This window comes from Gobio gobio, assembly GCF_949357685.1.
Source record: "Gobio gobio genome assembly, chromosome: 10".
NCBI lineage: Eukaryota > Metazoa > Chordata > Actinopteri > Cypriniformes > Gobionidae > Gobio > Gobio gobio.
The window spans coordinates 36,150,223-36,173,165 of NC_137116.1; the positions used below are offsets into that span (position 1 = coordinate 36,150,223).

At 37.0% G+C, this 22,943-nt stretch overlaps 2 protein-coding genes and 1 pseudogene across 3 annotated transcripts; 1 reads left to right on the forward strand and 2 right to left on the reverse strand.

Moving 5' to 3' along the window:
* Window positions 1-2,017: 2,017 nt before the first annotated feature.
* p2rx7 (purinergic receptor P2X, ligand-gated ion channel, 7) lies at window positions 2,018-9,189 on the forward strand. The gene is made up of 13 exons (XM_079827327.1): window positions 2,018-2,234; window positions 2,413-2,560; window positions 2,701-2,772; window positions 2,910-2,982; window positions 3,189-3,282; window positions 3,527-3,607; window positions 3,796-3,937; window positions 5,455-5,591; window positions 5,668-5,758; window positions 5,842-5,907; window positions 5,985-6,089; window positions 6,180-6,287; window positions 7,791-9,189. The coding sequence occupies exons 1-13, from the start codon at window positions 2,116-2,118 to the stop codon at window positions 8,340-8,342; spliced, it is 1,788 nt and encodes a 595-aa protein (XP_079683453.1). The 5' UTR covers window positions 2,018-2,115; the 3' UTR covers window positions 8,343-9,189.
* Window positions 8,333-13,994, reverse strand: p2rx4b (purinergic receptor P2X, ligand-gated ion channel, 4b). Its single transcript, XM_079827329.1, has 12 exons — window positions 13,323-13,994; window positions 11,976-12,123; window positions 11,794-11,865; window positions 11,637-11,709; window positions 11,461-11,557; window positions 11,294-11,374; window positions 10,975-11,116; window positions 9,843-9,979; window positions 9,658-9,751; window positions 9,518-9,583; window positions 9,319-9,426; window positions 8,333-9,229 (listed from the first exon to the last, which is right to left on the reverse strand). Exons 1-12 carry the CDS (start codon window positions 13,460-13,462, stop codon window positions 9,194-9,196), a joined length of 1,194 nt encoding a protein of 397 aa, XP_079683455.1. The 5' UTR covers window positions 13,463-13,994; the 3' UTR covers window positions 8,333-9,193.
* Window positions 13,995-14,009: 15 nt separating this feature from the next.
* LOC307132780 (small nuclear ribonucleoprotein Sm D3-like) lies at window positions 14,010-14,807 on the reverse strand (annotated as a pseudogene). Its single transcript, XR_013818690.1, has 3 exons — window positions 14,678-14,807; window positions 14,235-14,427; window positions 14,010-14,110 (listed from the first exon to the last, which is right to left on the reverse strand). The product of XR_013818690.1 is annotated as a small nuclear ribonucleoprotein Sm D3-like (transcript).
* Window positions 14,808-22,943: the final 8,136 nt, after the last annotated feature.

The following is a 22,943-nucleotide window of genomic DNA, read 5'->3' on the forward strand; positions in this document are numbered from 1 at the left end:
TAAAGTTCTCTCATTAAATCATTATTTGTAACTTTTTTGTAATCTGAAGACATTTTTGGGATAATTACTTTTGCTATTTCTGCTATTTTTACCACTGTTTGCACCATGAGTGTATGAATAAATACAGAATTGGTTTACATTTAAAACTTGTCATTGATTTGAATTATTATTGTTTGTATTGTGTGATGTTTTTCAGCACAGTTGCACTATTTAAACATTACCTGCACTTTTACAGAAGACAATTATATCTGCAACTTTTCAATTTCTGAAAAGGCTGGTGTGGAATTTAACATTAAAAAAAAAAAAAAAAAAAAAAAAAATTATATATATATATATATATATATATATATATATATATATATATATATATATATATATATATATATATATATATATATTTATTATGTATTATAGGAGCCTATTTGATGACAGGTACGTTTTACTTTAGATCATTGTTTGTTTTTCTGCTCACTTGTAGCCAAAAACATGGGGAATGATACTACATTTATCGTCATTGATATCGTTATCGCAATAAATACTAGAAAATATCGGGATACATTTTTTGTCCATATCGCCCATCCCTAACGTGCAGGTAAAGTTCTCGGTGAACATGGTAGAAGAGTTTAGAGAGAGGGTAGTAGCTAAAGCTAACTTAGTTCTAAAAAAAGTTCCTGGATGCGGTGTACTAGCTTTTACACATGCATTTTGTTATCTAAAGTTACATTTTGCGAAATTCAACACGACAGCGATCAACTTGAGCTAAGCATATTGAGTATTTATCATCTCTACTAATGGCTCGCTAAGTGTATAACATTGTAACTTTATGCTAAGTAATGTTATGTTAGCTATATTAGGCAGCTACGTGTGCTAGTGAGACATGCTTCATGAAAACATAAACCAAAAAAAATGTATAATCAAAATGAAAGATTACCTGTCCAGCAGAAATACAGCCTCGGGAACTCAAACGGGTGCGCCAGGGTTGCCAGGTTTTCACAACAAAATCCGCCCAATTGCTACTCAAAACTAGCTCAAAACAAGCCCGATCGTGTTTCTCCGGTAAAAATCGCATTTGGGGGATATGTGTCTTTTTGGTAGGGCTGCCTGCTAAAATTCGCAAATCCCGGGGCAAAACATCACAAACACAAACATCCGCTTCAACCCCCGGACATGAAAAACAGCCGCGGCAACAGTTTTTGAAGTAGCCCGACTTGGCAACACTGGAGCGCGCGCATGTGGGCAGATCCTGTAGCAAAAGCGGCGGTAGCCATGGTAGCGAGAGAGAGTGACAGTCGCCCAAGCCAATCACTTGATTCGGCCCGAACGAAAATAATGAGCGGTGTTTATTGCAGATTAAAAAGTCTAGAGTCACTCGATTTTTATACTCTCTTTTTCAGAGTACTTACATTTTAATTATGTATTGACATATAAAGACAGTTTAAACAAATTTGGACAAAAGTGTTTTAGATCAGACTTACCTACCCCACCTTTAATGTTACATAGAAGAAGATAATAAGGTCTGCATTATACATATAAGTGGTACAAGACCCATACAATTTGACCCGTCATTGGAATGAATGGGAAATGGGGTAAAACAGGGAGTTTGGTACAGGGGCGCTGGCGCACACATGGGACGTTGATGTGGAGAACAACACGCCCTGGGTGGTAGGTGTCGCCACAGAGCCCGTCCAAAGAAAAGGAACCAACGGCTTAGTGGAGTCTGGTGTATCGGACTTAAAGGTGAAATTTTTAGTGTCACAGATCCTCTGGAGTCACACGTCCCACTAACGTTACTTGGATTTGAACTCCAATATATGGGTGGGCCTCTTTTAAATTAATATGTGGGTGGGCCTCTTTTAAATTCAGATATGCCTAATTCTCTAAAAAAAAAAAAAATCTAAATATGCTGCAGATCTGAAGTGGTTAACTGCGGCATAATTCCAAAATGAAAATGGATGTGAACAATAGCTACATTTGTCTCAGTAAAAAGTCTTTCTCCGTCCCAAGAAAGAGTGTGACTGGCTTCCTGAAGACCATGTGACCTTCTTGTTCTGCGCGAGCTCAGCAGCACAGCTGCACTCCGCAGTCATTCTTGCCCTGTGTTTACAAATCACCGCCATGCCTTGCACACTGCTGAACCTCTGTGAATATGACACACAAAAACTCGTCAAAATCAAGAGCGTCAGACTTGGGTCGTTGAAATGGACCTTCAACGGAGTGATCTTGATGTTCATTTGGTAAGTGTTTCGTTCTCAGCTGTTTTTCATGCTTGTCGCCCCCGCATCATTTAATAACAAGAGCTCATTCATGTACATTCAGCGACAATGTATGTCATTTACACGTGTTATGATGCACTGACAAAAATTTGATTCTTCATTCGGAGTCCCAAGTCAATCTTATATCTTTACTTTCCAGCATCATGATGTTATGGAAAAAAGAATATCAAGAGTATGATCTAGTAGTCAGTTCTGTCACCACAAAGGTTAAGGGAGTGGCAAAGATATCTATACCAGACATTGGAGAAGTTGTGTGGGATGTGGTGGACTACAGTGGACCATCTCAGGTAACACTACCACCATTTATTAACATTTTTCATACCACAAAAAATAAGGTAGTTCTTATGCATATTTTGGCTTCAATTCCAATAATACTTGAGGACAAGGTTATAAGTTATGAAATGTTGTTCTTGTTTTATTTTGTTAGGGTAAAAACTCATTTTTTGTTGCGACAAATGTAATAGTCACAAAGAACCAAAAACAAGGTAATTGCCCGGAGGTAAGTGGAGTTATTTCTCAAGTCTTGAAGATTTATTTCCATTGTCGCCCATTATATTTAGTGATGATTCACTCTCCACTGTCCTTATATAAGCCAAATACAATCCATTCAACAGATGTTCGTATTTTCTACTTCAGGTCCCACCATATGGAAAGCTGTGTCGAACAGACAAAGACTGCGAGAAAGGGTTTTCTGACCAATATAGCCATGGTAATGGAGATGTAATTTGTGTCCTGCATGGCTCCAGATTTGTTATGCAGCTTTAGAGGAAACATTTCAATGCCAGACCAATCAATCAATCATTTGTTTGAATATTTGAATAATACTACCCAAGCTGTATTTTTTTCAGTGAAAGCCTAAACCATTGTCTGAAGCCTTTCCATAATCTGAGGTCTGTTCCTTTGTTTGCCTCTAAGGTATTCAAACAGGTGTCTGTGTGAAGATGGACATACTAAGGAAAACATGTGAAGTTACAACTTGGTGCCCCATTGAGAACAAGAAGAATCCCAGGTGCTGTAATGTGCAATGCTACTTTATAGAAAAACTTACTGGGAAGCAAACCAATTTGGCAATAGAGAAATGCTGCTAAACGAATAAAACAGTTGACATTGTTGTTCAGACTTACCAGTGCTGCCATAGAGACCTTTGAGGAACCTGTTTGAGGAACATGAACTTCTATTTGCCATTTTTACATAAACTGAGATTCTGTTTACGGATGTTTTCTTATGTCAGGCTTTCATTTCTGTTTCCACAGACCTGCCCTTTTAGCATCTGCAGAACATTTCACTGTGATGATCAAGAATAACATCAGATTTCCAGCCTTTAACTACATAAGGTAGTATAAGTTGTAAGGCAGCAAATACTATGGCATTTATAGCACAAAATGTTGGTGCATTAACATTATTTAAGCATATGTGAACTGTTAGCAGTATATGAAGTAAATGCTAGCCAGAAGGAAGCCCGCTGTAATATTCATTATCCAAAAACTGATAATATAGGCATCCATTTATCTATTTGTCTTAGAAGAAACATCCTCCCTGAAATGAAGGACACTGAGCTTAAAGGTTGCATCTATAACCAGTACAAAAATCGGTACTGCCCCATTTTCCGTTTGGGAGACATTGTGAGTGAGGCCAAGGAGAACTTTTCAGAGATGGCAGTGGAGGTAAAAGTCTCTTATGTTAAAAAAGGCTGCATGTATCTGATCAAAACAGTAAAACAGCAATATTGTGAAATATTTGTACAATTTAAAGTAACTATTTTAATGTATTTTAAAATGTAATTTATTAAATGGCAAAGCTGACATTTTGCTCCAGTCTTCAGTGACACATGCAGTGTTATTTTATTTTTTCTTAATATTTTTTTATTTAGAAATGAATTGTATTAATTTTGTTTTATGTCATTAAAAAATGTTTTAAATGTCTATATAAATGTATTGCTAGTTTTACTTTATTTAGTTTGAGTTATTTTAAGACTATGAGGTAAGTAGAAGAAAGTAAAGGAAAATAAAAATTTTGCTTTTGGCAACTAGCTGAAATAAAGTAATAACGCATATGGTAAAGTAAAGCAAGTTTATTGAGTTAATGTTAGCGATAATAACCCTGGTCACATGAACCTTCAGAAATCATTCTAATTGGCTGATTTGGTGCTTAAGAAACATTTCATATTATTATCAATGCTGAAAACAGTTGTGCTGCTTAATATTTTTTTGTGGAAACTGATACAATTTTTCAAGATTTTCTGATGAATAAAAAGTTCAAAAGAACAGCATTTATTTCAAATAGAAATCGTATGTAACATTGTAAAAGTCTTTACTGTCAACTTTGATCAGTTTAATGCATCCTTACTAATTAAAAGTATTAATAAAAAAAAAAAAAAAAACTTTCTATGAAGCCCATTCTTATAATAAATTATAGCCCTATTTATACTTATTTATATATTATAGTATTACCATTCTATAAATATATTTATAAAGACTCATTAAGAACTATAGAGCATTATAAGATTGCAGTTAATTATAGTTACAAGTAAACAACTTAAAATGTATAATGAGCACATCTTCGAGATTTCTTAACATTTGTTTTAGGAAAATTACATCCTAAGTTTTCACTTGACTTAAAGCCATTAATGATGCATTTATAGAGATTAATAACTGTATTATTACTCACAATAAATATGTATAAGAACACAACACGGCTATTAATAACAATATATTCACTTAGTATTTGACAGAAATAAATCTGAATTGCTAAAAAGTCATAACATTATAGCAATGCATCTTTATAAATACAGTACATTCATGGAACCATATGACTGACTAATGAATACTTATAAATCAGTGTATAATAGATTATGAGCATGCACATTGAAAAAGCAAATGCATGACTTATAAGTAATTATAAAAATAATATAAATGTAATTATAACTGTTATTTATAATGTAGTATAGGTCTTAATGAATCTTTGAAATATGTTTATAAAATAGTAATACTTATTTATAAGTATATATTATATAAGTATAAGTTTCTAAGTATAAATTGAGTTGATAATTCATTAGAAGGTGTTGCCAAAAAAACTTGCTGACCCCAAACTTATGAACAGTAGTGTGTTTGTGTGATTTAGTTATAGAGCATGCCAGTATAGCCTTTTCCATTTTTCATTGCTGGTAGTATCTGCTTCACAGGGTGGTGTGATTGGGATCCAGATCAACTGGGACTGTGACCTGAACCGCATCTTTCACAGCTGTCTGCCCCAATACTCGTTCCGTCGCTTGGACGAAAAAGAAAGCAACCGAACCCTGTTCCCTGGGCTCAACTTCAGGTGTGAACAACTGAAAATCATACTGAAAAGTATGAACTCTTACACAGTCCTTTCCTAAAGATATCATTTTTTGTAGGTTTGCAAAATACTCTACAGTGAACGGTGTGGAGCAGAGAACGCTCTTTAAAATGTATGGCATTAGGTTTGATGTGATGGTGTTTGGGAAGGTGAGATCATATTATCCTTTCATAACTTTGCATGTTTGCTTTATATTTTAAGACACATAAAGAGTTCTCTATATTCTTCACAGGCTGGAAAGTTCAGCATCATTCAGCTAATCATCTACGTTGGATCCACGCTCTCGTATTATGCTCTCGTGAGTAACCCTCAAGCCCCCAGTTGGCGAAAAAGGAGTTTGAAGTAATGAAATATTTACCATTAAGTTTTCTTTAGACAACAGTATTCCTGGACTGGCTTATTGGGACCGGCTGTTACTCCAAAGAGGCAAAGCAGACCTACACTGAGAGGAAGTTTGAGGCCATTCAGGACAGAGAAGAGGTGAACACACATTAAAAACACTGACTCGAGCAAGCTTTAACTGGAATTCTGTATGTATGAATCTATTTTGTACGAATGTGTCTGTTGCAGTGCTTCCTTTGTGTGTCATTTGTGGATGAGGACAAGTTAAGGGTGGTGAAAAAATCTAGAAAGAAAAGACTACAGGAGACGAAACCCCTTTCCTTTCACCAGCGCAAAGTAAGATCCCCATGTTATATTGTCACACACTTGCCAGTACATGAATGCTTGTTGTTAAACCTTTAATAAAGCATTGATTTAGTATTAACACAATACTTAAAGACTAGTTCACCCAAAAAGAAAGTTATGTCATCATTTACTCATTCTAAAGTCATACAAGCCTGTTTTTCCAGAGAACGCAGTGAATTTAATACAATGGGTGCACATTCTGACTCACTTTAACACTAATAAAGCACCCAGAAGTGTCAGCAAGCACTCCATTATTTCCCAGGTGCTGTTCCCAAGAATTTTTTTTGGTGAAAAATAACCTGTTATTTAAGCAATAATATTGTAAAATGTTAAAATCCTGTACACCATCAATTAATTTTTTCCGCTGGTTTGCCATCATTATTTTACTTCTAAAATTGTGAAAATTATCAGCAAGCAGCTCTGACATGCTTTAGTTCTTTCTTAATGGGTTACTTCAGCGATTAGCATTAAACTTTGTATCAGTAGAAACCCGGTAGTATATTCGAATTATAGTACTTTCCCCCCTCATGTCCCCCTGAGACGAGAGAATTATAAATTTTATTTCTGGAAAAAATCCTCCGATGATGCAAAATGACGATATTTGCGTCATCGGAGGATTTTTTCCAGAAATAAAAAGTATACAGTATACTGCATGTGCTGACAATTGTATTGAATTCATTCATTTATCTAGTTTTTCATGTGTTTAAAGAAATAAGTTGAATTTGGTTAGGGTAAGTAAATGATAACTTTCATTTTAAATTAATTGTAATTTTTTTGGTCGGTCTATTGATATAATGTTATTCATTTAAAAAATATTTATATTTAGTCATAAATGTTACCAAGCTCTGAGAATTAGTTCTTATTTTAATTTTTTCCATTTTCATTCTAATTTTAGTTTTTTATTTTCATTATTATTATCAAATTAGTTTTTTTTATGTCTGTATAGTTAATTTTATTTTTGTTATTAAGATAAACTAAATGAAAATGGGAAATTTTGCTTCACCAACTAGTGTGTTATTATTTCAGTTAACGTACATTTTTTAAAGTTAAAAAATTATAGTTTTAAGGGCTGTTTACACAATACCATTTTCAATTAAAAATGGAAAACGTATGCGTTTTAGTTATTCATTTCCATGACAAAGGCATTTTGGCGGCCTGAAAATGCTTACTTTTGAAAATAGTTTTCACAGATGCCGTTATCATCTAAAAAACAAAAAAAAAAAAAACAGAATTTGAGAAAACAGAGACGTCATGCGCATTACATGTTCAGTCTATAGGTGTGGAGTGTTTCTTTAAGTGACATCGCCAACTACTGACCTGGATGCATAATGCAGTGTTTTTAAATCGTTTTCGCGGATCGTTTTGAACAGGGATCGTTTTGACAACAATTTCGTCTGTACAAAACTTGTCGTCTGTAAAAAACTTTTTTAGTACATTATTGTTGTGTAAACATACCCTTATTAACTATAATAGCCCATGTCTGTTCTCTATCAGAATGATTTGGCGGGCATGAAGACTCTGATGAGTGTCCTGCAGTGTGGCCAAAGCAGAAGTGAGCCGGTACAGAATGGCCAGAGTGATGGGCTTATAGACGAAGACCTTCCCAGAAGGCGGCGCAGTGGACAGAGCACAGATACACCATTACTGGAGACGTCACAGTCCGGGTGTCCGGCCTGGTGTCAGTGTGGCTGCTGCCGGCCTTCAGACATCCTGCAGGAGCAACTGTGCTGTCGATCAGAAAAAGGGCGCTGCATAACTTCCTCCCCGCTCTTTTCAACACTGGTTGTCAGTCGCTCCGTCCTAGAGACCACTTTGTTGTATGTAGATCCCCTAGCAGAGCTACAAGAGGGGGCTCAGCTGCGCCATGGGGCCTATGCTCAGTTCATTAGATGGCGGTTTGGTGACAGCACACCCAGAGACGCTATTCCAGTAATACCCAGTTGTTGTATATGGAGGATAAGAGCAGAATACCCAAGCCCTGATGGGCAATACAGTGGCCTTAGACTCTATCAGGCCGTACCGTCTCAGCCAGAATTCAATAGATAACAGACTTTATTCATTTTATGATTAGATTTTCAATCAGAATGACAATGTTGTATGATTATGCATAACAGGGAATGATACTAACTGCAATCAAAAATACAGAATATAAGTCATTTTTAACATTATAACCTGCAACGCAAACAAACAATGTATAATATTAACCACCCAAAAAAATATTCTGAAGAAACATGACCATGCAATTAAGTTTTTACTAACACAGATGCCTATGAACTAAAAACAATGAATCCAGAGGTCAAGCATGTACAGCCAAACTGGTTTACTACTGATTTACACTGATACACTCATAAACTGTAATAAAGTAACATATGTATTAATCAAATGTGATGGATCAAATTTTGTCTACACTACTGTTCAAAAGTTTGTGGTAAGTACAATGTTTTTTTTTAAAGAAATTAATAATTTTATTCAGGAAGGATGCATTAAATTGATCAAAATATTGTGCTGGCTAAATTTTCACAAAAATATTAAGCAGCACAACTGTTTTCAACATTGATAATAAGATATTATTCTCGAGCACTGAGCAGCAAATCAGCATATTAGAATAATTTCTGATGGATCATGTGACAATGAAGACTGGAGTAATGATGATAAATTCAGCTTTGCCATCACAGGAATAAATTACATTTGAACACATTAAAATAGAAAACGCTTATTTTAAAATTGTAATAATATTTCAGAATAATACAGTTTTTCTGTACTTTTTATCAAATAAATGGTGAGCATTAGACTTCTTTCAAAAATATTAAAAAACCTTACCAACCTCAAACTTTTGAACTGTAGTGTATGATCAAAATACAAGCGCATATTTGATGTTGATGGTCCAGTCCATTCCATCATGGAGTCCCATATGAAGTGCTCTCCGTGGAGCTCTATAATAGTATAACATATATAATAATAATTAAAAAAAACTATATATAAATCACGCACAACAGAAAAAAATTAAGTGACTTTTACTCACCAATGGCATACCGTCATTTTTTTGGCCCAGGTGAACCAATTTATGTTTTGCATAGTAGTCCCCGTCCCTCATACAATTAAATATGAACCAGTCACAAACAGCAGTCACCTGGGAGAAATTCCAGAACAATATGAAAATACTTAAATACAAAGCCATTTTACTTAATTAAGTGATTGAAAAACACGTAACTAGTGCTTACCAAGCTAAGAAAGGCAAGAGTGGCCCCAAGATTCACAATAGCGGGCACAATATGGAATTTACCAGCCTACAGAGACAAAACAATACAGAATAAACAAATCTGAAGGTTGACTAAGATGCTGATTATTATAGCAGACAAACCTTCCCAAACACCATCACATCAAAGCGGATTCCAAAGGCCTTTATCAATGTCCGTGTTTCAATGCTTCCATTGTTTTTATAATATTTAGCATATCTGTGGGAAAGAAAGAAATTGTTACCCAATAGAAATAAATATAGCTTTAGATACAAGATGTTATAATCAAAAATCTAAATGTTCAATGTACCGGAAATTGTAGCCAGGGGCAACATTATTTTCAGGATTTTTGCTGTCCAGTCTGCTGAAAGAATACTTGGGAATGCAGAAGCGTTCTGGGAAGTCCAAGTCACAACTCCAGTCAATGAAAATCCCTATAATACCACCCTTTAACATTAAAACACAGTCAATTACAATAATTAACTGCTAGAACTTTCACTAATAACAAAGTAAAATACTAAAATAAATACACTATTGTTCAAAAAGTTGGGGTTGGTTTTTGAATTAAGTCTCTTATGCTCACAAAGGCTGCATTTATTTTATATAATGAAGACTTCAGATGCAAAAGCCTCTAAGTCCGTCTGACATTTTTCTTTAAAATAAGCATTTTTGTCAGGCTTCTATGTATAGGTTTCTCCCCAAGTACCGGTACTTGAAAGTGAAAGTATTGTATGAATGTATACTATATGCAGAGAGCATTCACTCAGTATCGTTATCTCATTTTTGACCGAAGTGGCTTTTAGAGGCTTTTGCATCTGAACTCTTCATCTGAACTTTTGCATCTGAACAATTTCTTATTATATATAACATTTCTTATTATCAATGTTGCTTAACCATATAAACTGTTATACATTTTCCTCCCAAGATTCTTAGATACTTAATGTATAGAAGGTTCAAAAGAAATACTAAGTTCTGTCATGAAACTCTAGATGGCGCAGGCTGAGAATGAATATTCTGTCCTCCACCCTCATGTCGTTATAAACCCGCAAGACCACATTTAAAAAAGTGATAATGTACATCCAGACGGATGTTATCACAAAATAAACCCAAATAGGGTGATCAGGATCCCGAGCTCGCTGCTCAACCTTCTAATACTTGGTCAGCATTTGCTGTAGCAGCAGCAATAACCAACAGCAGCAGCAGCATAGCAGATCTATTCCGCCAAGACCAAACATATCAATATTGTCATATCCATTACCATGCCAAACACTCTGAGAGTTATCATGACAGAAAATAATTTATTTAAAATAGAAATCGTTTGTAACAAGTCTTTACTGTCACTTGTGACCAATATAATGTATCCTTTCTGAATAACAGCAACAACACTTTTGAACAGTAGTGTATAAGTAATAAAGATGTATAGCATTATTTAAGATACAGACTTTAAGAGCAATGGCGCTGAAGTCTTCTCCCGCCTCGCTTACAATGTCGCCCAGACGGAAAATAGGACAGTGTGGATCTGTTGCACGATTAAACGTGCAGGTTGATAAGTATGTGGAATTGATGTGACGCAGAATGTTTCGCCTAGAAATAACAAATCTTTCAATGGAAGAAATTCCCATAGCTCACTTACATTTGAATTTAAATAAAGTTTCTCTCTCAACTAGTCATCATTGAAGACGTTCGATTTAAATGATTACCATAATGGTGTTTCTGTTCATCTAAGAGTGAAATGTATGACCTACAAATTAGTGAACTTACTTTCTGAAGCTGAACTTTGGATATTGTATGTTGTTTTTGATGAGCACTGTGAAGTCCTCTGCTGCACTTAGAAGAGCAGGTCTGTACAATCACAAACTATATTAATATTCCCAGTTTCAATAGCATAAATGGTATCAAACTTGTTAACTTTTACTAAAGACACTCACCTTGGAATTTGGGAGTCATTTTCAAGCGGACACCATGACCTCACCTCACAGGTTTTGATCGTACCAGATAATTGTACACATTTGCCAGTCTGAACACCTGTAAGGAGGATCAGTTTGCTTTGTGGGATTGGCTTATGTCTTACATCTCAATTATTGTGCAGAACATGAAAACTCACCATTGCCACGGACTTCATTGGATCCCTTTCTACAATCACTGTCTGATTCACAATTAGTAAATTTACTTGGAACCTGAAAAAGGAATCATTCATAATGCAATGTGCAACTGTCCCTTCATGTGTGAAAGTAGACATAGGCAAGTCTGTTTTATTGTACCTCAGGACAGCTGCTCTGTGTCTGGCCAGGAGTGACAATCATATTTGTTAACACAAAGAATGAGCTTTCTCCCTACCAAAAAAAAAAAAAAAAGTGGAATTAATTTCTAGAAAATGCATGTCTTTTGGACAAAGAAATTAACTGTATTTTACAAAGAAACCTATTTTAAACAAATTAGATACCTGGGGTGGGATGACATATTCAGATACGTCCCAAACGTGAACTCCCTCAGTGGGTGAATTGGTCAAAATGTTTCCTTTCACCTTCGTGCTGACTGAGCTGATCACGGAGTCTTGCAACTGGTAAGCGCGCTGATGCCAGCAGACATATCTTTAAAAAGTATACAGATATGGCGTTACCCTGAACAGTCAAGACTGCATTGAATTTCACTGAGAGAATGGCACGTTGTTACGAGTATGTATGTGCAAAAATCTTAAGCAAGTTAGTATTTTCACACCCGACCCCTCCAAAAAATGGTTTTAAGCCAGTTATTTATATCTTTTGCTATAGTGCATCAGTAGGAAATAACAGTTTACATTTCCAAACATTCATTTTGTCATTAATTGTAATAATCCAGTGAGATTTTTATGTGCACAAGGAGTCTGGCAACAGCCGGTACACTCTGAGACCTGATCTCACCGCCATTGAGTCTGTTTGGGATTACATGAAGAAACAGAAAAAACTGAGACGAAATAAAGAACTGTGGCAACATTTCTAAGACGCTTGAAGGAACCGACCTGCAAAGCTACCCAAACTAGCAAGTGTACATAGGACAAAAGCCGTTTTAAACGCAAAGGATGGTAATATTGATTTGATTTAATTATTGGAAGTTAATTAATAAACTATGACTTTATTTTTGAGCATTAATCACTTTACAGCATTAATACACAAGTGCATAAAACTTTTCATAGTACTGTAGCTTTGCAGGTTGGTCTCTTCAGACGGTCTCTTGAAGAAGTTGCCACAGTTCTTTTGGATTTATTCGGTCTCAATTTTTTTCATGCAAGACATGTTGCCAGACTCCTTGTGCATACAAAAAAATAATAATAATTGGCAAAAGGAATGTTTGGAAATGTAAACTGATATCTCCTACTGACACACTAGAGAAAAATATATAAATAACTGGCTTAAAACCATTTTTGGTGAAAATACTAACATGCCTAATATTTTTGCGCAGTACTGTACATATATAAAACAAAGAAAAGATCTGAAATCTTAACTTTAAATTCAGTCCCTAATAAACAAGCAACTTCTACACTTCCATGCATGGGAATACAAAAAAGAGTTTACTTATTTAGCCTAGACCTGGGGCCACGGTCCTGCAGAGTTTAACTCCAACTCCAGCTGAACTTCCAGGTAAGTAAGTTAGAGCTGGTTAGAGCTAAACTCTGCCCTCCAGGAGCATGATTGAATACACCGCTTTAATTAAATCAAATTACACTTTTATTCAAAGTGACTTCAAAATGAAAAGAATACAAGTGCAGTTTTAAAGTGCAATAAGGCTATGAATTATCTTAAAATATACTCACATGACAACATAGGCGATGATCAATAACTGTATCAGTCTGAAGAGTGTTCCTACTCTTTTTTTACTAATGACCAGCATTACAGGCGTTTGATAATCAAAAATGCAGTGGAAGCAAGCACCGCAGACATCCTTAGAGCTCATTGCTGAAGAAATGTCCTCTATGAAACAACAGTACTTGATGTAAGGTCAGAACACTATGCGTCTTCCTGCAGCTTCGCATCTATTACACTTCTCAGAATTTACACATGCTTTGAATGTAATTTCTTATCATGCAGGAATTATGAATGTTTTAAGACATGCACTGCTAGCCATCTGCACATATTTGGTTAATTGTCAGTTAGATTTGCATTCGCCACATTTGCAAGCCAGTGTCTATAACAGCGTAAAACACATGAAAATCAAGTGGTTGAACCCTCTCAGCAATGATCAACAGCTCCTGAACACCTTATAATATACACCTCGCTATAATTATAACAAAACAATTCTCTAAATTGTGTCCTCACGGTAGTACTTGACAGCTCATCAAGTATGACCCATAAATACAGTATAGAAAATGAGAAAAATGTTAACAAAAAAAGCCCCCTCCAGAAGAAAAAAAGACATCAGAATCATTTGAAAAATAGAAAACTCACCCATTTATTTCTCAAAGCATAAAATTAACATTATAAAACAGATCAAAACCAAAATGCTGGTAAAATTATAATTTTTTTAAATGTATATAAAATTAGCGTCTCTTCTGGAATACGTTCCCTCGTCCTGGTCCACCACGTCCACGTCCTCTGGCTGCCACTGCAAAAACAATGCAAACATAGCTTGAATATCATCTTTATAACACACAAATAAAAAATTATGTCACAAAAACATACGTTTCTAATGCAAGATGTGTGGACTGGGTTCAAGAGGCTGTATATACCTTGGGCTATGAGAATAGCTGCTTTTCCTCGACCTGCACCAGCCGCCTGATTTTTGTTCTTCATACTCTTTAACATAGGAGCGTTTTTCAGCATGTCAGGCAGGATGAGGAACCTGATCTTACTGAAACGAATATACACCTGTTCCAGCTGAGATACACGGCCATCCCTGTATGTGACTGTGATGTTTGCCATCTGGAGGAAATTGAAGATGGATAGTTATGGATAAGACAACCTTTCAGACAGAGGAGTGCTTTCATTTTGTGCAAACCTTATAATGAAAGAATAATATCCAACACAAAGACTAATGAAACAACTAAAAACTCAACTTGTAGTATAAAATCTATAAAGAGAAAATAACGCAGCTTTCAGGTGATAAGCATTTATTCTCATGTCTTAAAATTAGTTTGCTATACATAGGCATATGCCAAATCTTACGTAGTACCTGGCAGTTCATGTTGTCCTCAGCCTCGATGAGTTTGCCCCTGTAGTCCTCCCATCCTAGTGTGGGTTTCACAGGTGACTATGTGTCCCTCTGCTTCATGAAGAACTTTAATGGGCACTCCAATTGACATCTTAACAAGTTGTCTGTGAACTGGAAAAGAGAGAATGTAAGACACTGCAGAACATTTGGCGTACGAAAAATAGCTACTCAATCTTTGTACGTGGAGGTGAAAGCAAATGGAAGATGAATAGACTATCGTGAAATGAATGGGTCAGACTCAAGATCTTGATGTTTCTCGTTAACGAGCAAGAAAAAAAACCCTCACACAACTAGAGTGAATTATTATATTAACACAAATCTACAAATAATTACCGACAGACACGGTTTTTGATTATTAAATTAATTATAACTCACCCAAAAGTGCACTGAACGTCCATAAAGTTTTTTCTTCGGTGTTCTTTAAAATTTCCGGGGATTTTATTGCACTGCCACCTACTGGACTGAAGGACGTTGGTTTCATAAGCAGAATTTTAGAATTGTATTCCACAAGTGCCATTTATATTAACCAAACTTTAATTTAGTGTGTTGGCGGTGTTATCCAAAGATTGACATATTTATAATTATAATCAAATAATTTAAATCCGTTTAGTTTGGCCATTCTGTAAATATCCTGTTTATTCATATTTGTATTTATGTTGAATTGATATAAAAAATAAATAAATAAATAAATATATACCTGTATACTATTCACTCAGTTTGAGGGGGGGGGGGGGGGGGGGAATGTAGAGAATTTCCACCTTTTATCCAGGTAACCCTCTGAACGCTATGTAAATTATCATTAAATAAATCCCACGTGGGATTTTCTGCATGTTTTCAAATATAAAATGCGTCTTTGATCAACTTGAGTTCCCCCTGTGAATAATGGCAATTTCCACCATTGTATAAATATAAGCCATTTAAGCATAGAGTATAATTTAAATACATTTTAGTTTAAAGGTGGGGTCTTGTCATTTCTCGTCTCTCCAGCAGAGGACGCAGTGCTGCCTGTTCTCAATGCGCCGACGCACACTTGAATTTGGATTGACACATAGGCCTACCTGCCAATTTATCAAAAAATCTTGGAGTGAGATTTTGTCTGGGGAGATCAAAAAGATGCCGCACACGCAGCCACAAAAGTTGGTGGCTCAGATATCAGAGAATTGGTATTAATTTGATGTTGTACTCATGTTGTACCCTGCATTTTGGTGGTTTGTGGGGAGGCCCAAAGCCGTTGATATGGGCAGCCTACTGGAGATGGACAATATTGGTTACATTCTGTGAAGCAGACATAGCTGAAGGTCCACCCCCAGGAAATTGTGGATTAAGTAGATATGATTTCCTGTATTCTAGTGGATTTTGGGGTGGTCTGCTAAAGATGTGCAATACCTGAACTTATTCTGATTCATGTTCGGCATCATTGACTTGTAGAGCCTTCTAGACTTGAGCTAAACTTTCAACCAGAAACCTATTGTTGTGCCTAAAAGACTGCCTATGCACCACAATAAAACCTTATTCATAGACCAGTGTTTAAGGTTGATTAACGTAGGTATTGAAATTTTGATTAGAATGGTATTAAACAAATTCTTAACTGAAACCTGTTATGACTAATTATATTCTTAAGAGCACTTAATGATTTATGTTCAGCCAAAAACGACACAAGTGCTGTTCTAAGTGCACAACATTTTATGATGCCTTCATTAAACTGAACCCAGATCAAGTAGTGGAACTAGAGAGAAACACCAGAAAACGGAGCTTAGAACCACTCTGGCATGATGCAGCGCGCAAGCTGCTCATAACAGCAAGCACAGCCAGCAAGGTTCCTCAGCGAGAGACAACTGACCCAGCTAAGTTTATCACTGAACATCTCTACCCAAAGTTCCAGGGGAGTGTGGCCACAAGGTATGGGAAGGAAAGCGAGGGACTTGCTAAGGAGCAGATTAGGGAGAGGGGCTGCATAGTGGTGGACAAAGGGTTGGTGGTGTGTGCAGAAGACCCATGGCTGGCAGCAAGCCCTGATGGTATTATTGATGAAATTATTGATGACAAGCTGCTAGAAGTAAAATGTCCCATCACACTCAGTGCTTGCACATCCCTTAATGATGCACTCTCTGGCACAAACCAAGAGATCAGAGTGAAGGGTGGGCAGTACATTGTGAACCCAAAAGTCCCCAGAGGTTACTACAGGCAGGTACAGTTAGGGATGCACTGTCTCAGGTTGAAAACATCCTCTCTTGTTATTTGGACCCCAGTACAGCACCTGGAGCTTAATGTGCCTTATGACAATGGTTTTGTCACCACATATATGCAAAGGCTACGTAGCTTTTACTTTAAACACATGCTGCCAAAGGATGCATTTGTAGAAGGAAGACTGCAGTTGAGTGACCGCTACATGAAAATGGTCTCAAAGCAGCTCAATAGTGCTAATCTGAAATCAGTCTAACAAGAAAATGGGTGTTTTTTGTTAAAGGTCCCATGGCATGAAATTTTCATTTTATGAGGTTTTTCAACATTAATATGAGTTCCCCTAGCCTGAATATTATCCCCAAGTGGATAGAAATGTTGATCGGTGTAAACCCGAGTTCTGGCTGTCTCTCTCTGCCTTTGAGAAAATGACAGGCCAGACGAGCCAATCCTGACGTCTCCTGGTTTGACGTCCAAGCAGGAGCGGTTACCTCCCTTTCCTCCGCCCAGAGAATCTGGCACGCCCATGCAAGCGCTCTAGAGATCATTGCTTGTGAATGAGTGAACGCTGGCAGTTTCTTAGTGTTTGGATGTACAAATGAAAACAGAAGTCTTTTTTCAGTTCCTTCTGATCTGTGATCAGTGATTTCTTATGTGTAGCTAATTATTTATTATTCGTGCACACGCTGCGGCTTCTCTCTCTCCCGACAGAACGGTGTTTTCGTGTTTTCTATCTTGTTGTGAGTCAGTGTTTTTGTACGTCCTCGTCACGTCTATCTGTTCTACAATGTGCATACAGTCGTTTCTGCTCAACATCAGCAGAGTAACATCCTTAGAGATAAACCTTACGCACGCCGAGGCTCGGGCTGACCGGTCGGCCTTCAACATCCCCGACCCCCAGTACTGCATCTGGCCGACAGCGGAGGCACCAAACGCGGCGCGAGATTAAGCAGAAGGGGGGTAAGCGTGAGGGTATCCGGCTAGGCTAGCCAGCTATTCCCACAATAAACTGGATTACATTCGATTACTGCTCTTGTGTCTTTGTTTGCGCTGTGTACTCAATGCGCGTCACTGACGCTTTCCATATGATAGGAACATATCTAATGGTACATTGCATGTGTTACAAAGTTGGTAATAATGATGAAGACGGACTCGGCGTGACTGGGACTCGTGTTTATTCAGAACTCTCAAATACAAACACAATAAACTCGCGCTGACTGACAGCGCTCTCATAACTCAGTAGTTACTATAAATAACTTTATTAGCAATCGCTGAGCTCAGTCTCTGGTACATTAGTGATGTCCGGTTCGCGAACGATCTTTCTTTTGAACCAGTTCTTTTTAGTGAACCGAATCAGTTCACCAAATCGGACTGAATCGTTCTAAACGGTTCGCATCTCCAGTCAGCGCTGATCCATAATTTACTTTACTAAGTTAAGTTTAAGTTACTAACTTTCTGACATGAGTGACAGCCCCTCCGACTAGAAATAAACTAATAACCTGAAGAATATGCTGTAACTAAAACAGTTCACTGAACTGAGACTGACAGAACCGATGTGAAGTGAACTCCGGTCCATCCATCTCTCTGGCAGCAGCTCGTGCCTGCTCGTGCCTCGTAGACCTCGTTAAACCACGCCCCCTCCGCTCATATCAAATGCAAAGATGTCAGCCAATCACAACAGTGAGCGTTTTTACTGAAGTCTCACAGCAGACACGCCTCTTGTAACAGGGCCTTCAGCCACAGGGCAAACAGCAGTATAGAAAAAATGCCTTTTATTTCTAAATTATGACATTTTATGATGTAAAAATCATACTAACAATATAAGTACACCTCAGGAAACATTATAAAATAATAGAAAAATGCCATGCCATGGGACCTTTAAAAAGCATAGGTTGTTCCTGCCTTTTTGAACACCAAGCTTTTTCACTTTTTACATTAAATATATAAATACATTAAAAACAACAAGTCGTTGTCTACAGCACTTTATTAATTTATCAGTTTATCAACACAATTTATCAGTTAATTAATAGTTGATCATTACTGAATATATAATTTATCATTACAATCCATGTGAAACATTGTGATACAAGTGCAACACTACAAATATTATAATGCATGTTTTTTTGCATTTTATAGTATTTAATAATAATAAAAAAGTAATCCTGTAAGTTAAAGCTGTGGTTCTGTCCTGCTTTATTTTGGTACAAGTGGTTTCCCCAGATTTGAAAGTGCTGCACAAACAATTCATATTTTATCTCTTGTGCAAAGACTGTTGTCATTTCTCCGTTTGACCATACTGACTGGCAGGGTGTTCCGTAGAATTTTGAATGACTTCAGTTTTCCAATGGCCCTTTCCACATGGATTCTCACTCGTGACATTTTCCTAGATTGTGTCACCTCTAATCCTGTCAGTTGTTTTCTTCCCTTTGTAGATGCTGGTACATGAAGACTTTTGAAGCCTTGATCCGCCATTATATGGTCTCCTTGTTCAAGAAGGTCAATCAACCCAGAATTTTTTGTTATAACCTTGTCGCTAGCACAACCACCCCAGACTTTTGATAAAAATATAATAGCTCCTGTTGGACTAATACCAACAAGGAACTTCACAGTAGTATGTGATTTGTAGTGGGAGTATGTGATTGCTCGTGTTTGCAAACTAGTTGGCCTTTCAACGAACACTTCAGTACAGTTTATTATACATCTAACTTGTTGGAAACCTGTAGTCTTGAAGAGGGTGGGGAGATTTCTTTTGATATCTTTTCTGGATGGCCACCAGACAAGGCATTGTAGCGCTTTAGCCATCACATCGAGCCATTCTTGAAAGATGTTTGAGACCGTTCCACAACTCACTCTGAAGCTAAATGCTAGGTCTTGATGAGTTAAGCCTAGACAAAGTTTCATCAGGACCACAAGAAACTGCTCGGGAAGGGTAAGTATGGTTGATGATGCATTCCATATTGTTGTCAGGTAAGTGAGGAGGGTGAAAAACACAGAAGCAGATGGTAAATCAGTGTAAAAATGAGTGTGCTTGACATCATTTAAAATAAAATCAGACAGACTGCCAAACATATGATCTTGTAGTCGTTTCTCTTGAGATTCCAGTTTCTTCTCCAGTGAAGCCATTTTCCTTTTTAATTCAATGTTTTCATTTTGTAGCTGGTCAATGTCTGCCATTGACAGATCTGTACCTACAGCAGTGCATCGTTCTCCAGGGTCAGCATGGATGACCTCTAAGGAAGGTGAATCCATGGACTCCTCCACAGATGGTCTCCTCTGTCTCTTCTGGTATCGCTCCAACTTCCATGAAACGTCCATGAAACGTTCGTTTTTGTGCACGAACATTGATGGAACATAATCTGGATGGCATGGGTCCACTGATGGCTCGCCTAAAATAAAACAAGTGACAGGAACAGTTAGTGTTGACAGTATTGCAACTTGCTGAGCATCATGCATACTTTGCATAATTTCTGGTTACATGCACATTTTTGTGTAAAAAAAAATGCATTCTCTAATATTGCTTAAATTATTAATTTAAAAAATATTTGTAGCCTACTAGTACAATTAAATTAAGTCAACGTCAAATTTATTTGTAGCACTTTTCACAATGCAAATTGTTTCATTGCAGCTTTAAAGATAAAATATATTAGTCATAATGTAGTAAACGTCCATATTTAGTAGTTCATTTAAAGCTTCTTTAGAAAAGCTATGCATTATTGTATTTGTTATGTCCCCAGGGAGCAAGGCAAAGGTGAATGGTAAACACTAGGTTATTTGTATAGCATTGATAAAAAAACACTGTGGTTCTTATGTTTGATAGATATCAGGTATCTTAATACTAAAGTGTATCAACTACTACATCGAGCTTACGTTACAGTGTAAAATGAATGTAACATAACGTTACAATGTTAGCTACATATGTAACAATCAATTTAGCTCATTCATAACTATTGCAGGCTTGTAACTGGTCTGCTGCTAGCTAATTATCAGTCGGTTATCATGAGTTTGTTACCTGTAACGAAGTGAGTGCTACAGATCCTTGAATTCTTGCCTGGCTGCCAAGCCTCTCTTCGCACTGCGGTGATCCATGCTTGCTGTCTCCCCTTGTCTTTAGGAAACCGAAACATTTTTATTTTCGACAAGGCATTTGTTCCAGAGTCCAGGTTGCACCCCACAGCACAACAACCTGAGCCCTACTTCCGTCTACTCATTACCTTAACTCTAACTGCGTTTGTAGTCGGCGCCATATTATTACTAGCCACTAGCCAGGCCGATAAACAGACACAGACCGGAAGTTAACTTTAACCGTGGCAACGCGCGTGCGTCCGTTGAAACCGTCGATTAAAGGTTAAGGGTAGGGGGCGCTAGCCTACACACCGTTAAAAAAGTGAGAGGACATGAAAATGTAACATCTGTCAATTAACCTCAAGAAAGAGGTAGGAAAGGTCAAGCTCGCTAAATACTTGAACAATAAACGAATTATGATTCACACTGTCAACAAAGCTCAACAAGATAAGATACTGAGGATGCAAACGCTGGACTGGAAGAATATCAAGACGCACATTCCCGGAACAACATGTGATACACACAAAGTATACAGGCTACAATTGTGGGGTTTTTTTGTGTTTTTTTAAAATCTGTATATTGTTATAAGTTCAATGATTCCATTATTTTCTTATGCAGTGTGCAAATGAACATTATGTCTATTGATTTGTATGGACAGAAAAAAGGACTCTTATTTTGATAGTCTCGCCCGGGAATCGCGTACGGACTGGTGAATTGCGCATGCTCCCTCATATGAACAGGGAGCTGTGAAAGAGCAGACGCGACTCTTCCGTTATTTTCATTTTATCCTGTTTTTACAGGTAAAAACACGGAAAGTATAAGAGAAACAGTTAAATATAGGACAGTGATTGGACCATTACGATGTATGATGAATGTAAAGTGTTGAATCTGTTATTTAGCTGATGACGTTTTGTTTTTCATGAGGTATGTTGTCTCTTTAACATGAGGGAAATGACCTAAATATGCTCCAGTGATCATTATATCTAACTATAGAGTTTTATTAATTGTTTTTGGGTTATAAAATGTTTAATCGTTCAAGTTAATGTAATAGAGCGTTAAAAGTCTCTGGGAAACTTATTCTGTGATCGCGTTTGGCGCGCTTGGTAGTCACGTGATCAAGCCCTGAGGGAAGAGTAGAAAAGCACTCAATCTGTGTTCTTCCATTATAAATACTCTCCTATGTGAGAAGAAAATAGTCAATTGTGTTATACAGTATTTTTCTGAGAAGGAAGTGGTTTAAAATATACTCTTTTACACTATACATATATATATATATATATATTAGTAAAACCAATTCTAAGTCATATTGTCTTTATAAATATTAGTATGGATGTGTATAAAATGTCTATGGAGTATTCAGGTGTCAACAAAAGAGTAAATTGAAGACATGATACAAGAACATTTTTAAAAAGTGATTGTGATAAAAATGACACTAAAGTGATGGGGGGAAAAGACAGAGACATAACTGAATGTGAAGCAAAGCTTTAAAAGCAATTGTATGTACCTGAAATGTACTTATGCAATTGATTGTGCACTAAATAAATATATGAACAGAGGAGCTGTGAAAGAGCAGACGCGACTCTCCCATTCTTTTAATTTTTTCCTGTTTTTACAGGTTACAGTAATCTGTCTGACGGGTCTCTGGAGGCGGGGCCTGCAACAGATTCTTGGGGGCTCGCCCGAGATCGACTCCGGATGCCAGCGGAAGTCGATCCATAAAACCTGATCCTGAGGACCAAAAGAGTGTGGACGCTGATGCAGTGATCCATTAGGCGAGGACGTCAGTGAGAAGAGGGGTCCAGAAAGCTGGTGACTGTGCGAGTGGCTTGAGGGACTGTGGAAAAGAAGTCATCATGGCTGATCGAGTACGCAAAGGCCTGATTTGGGACATCAGGAAAAGGCTACTTACTCAACCTGTCCGCTTTTGAACTGTTCCAAGTCGCCAAAAGCATTGGTCCAATACCAGAAAGGGACTTCTCCGAAC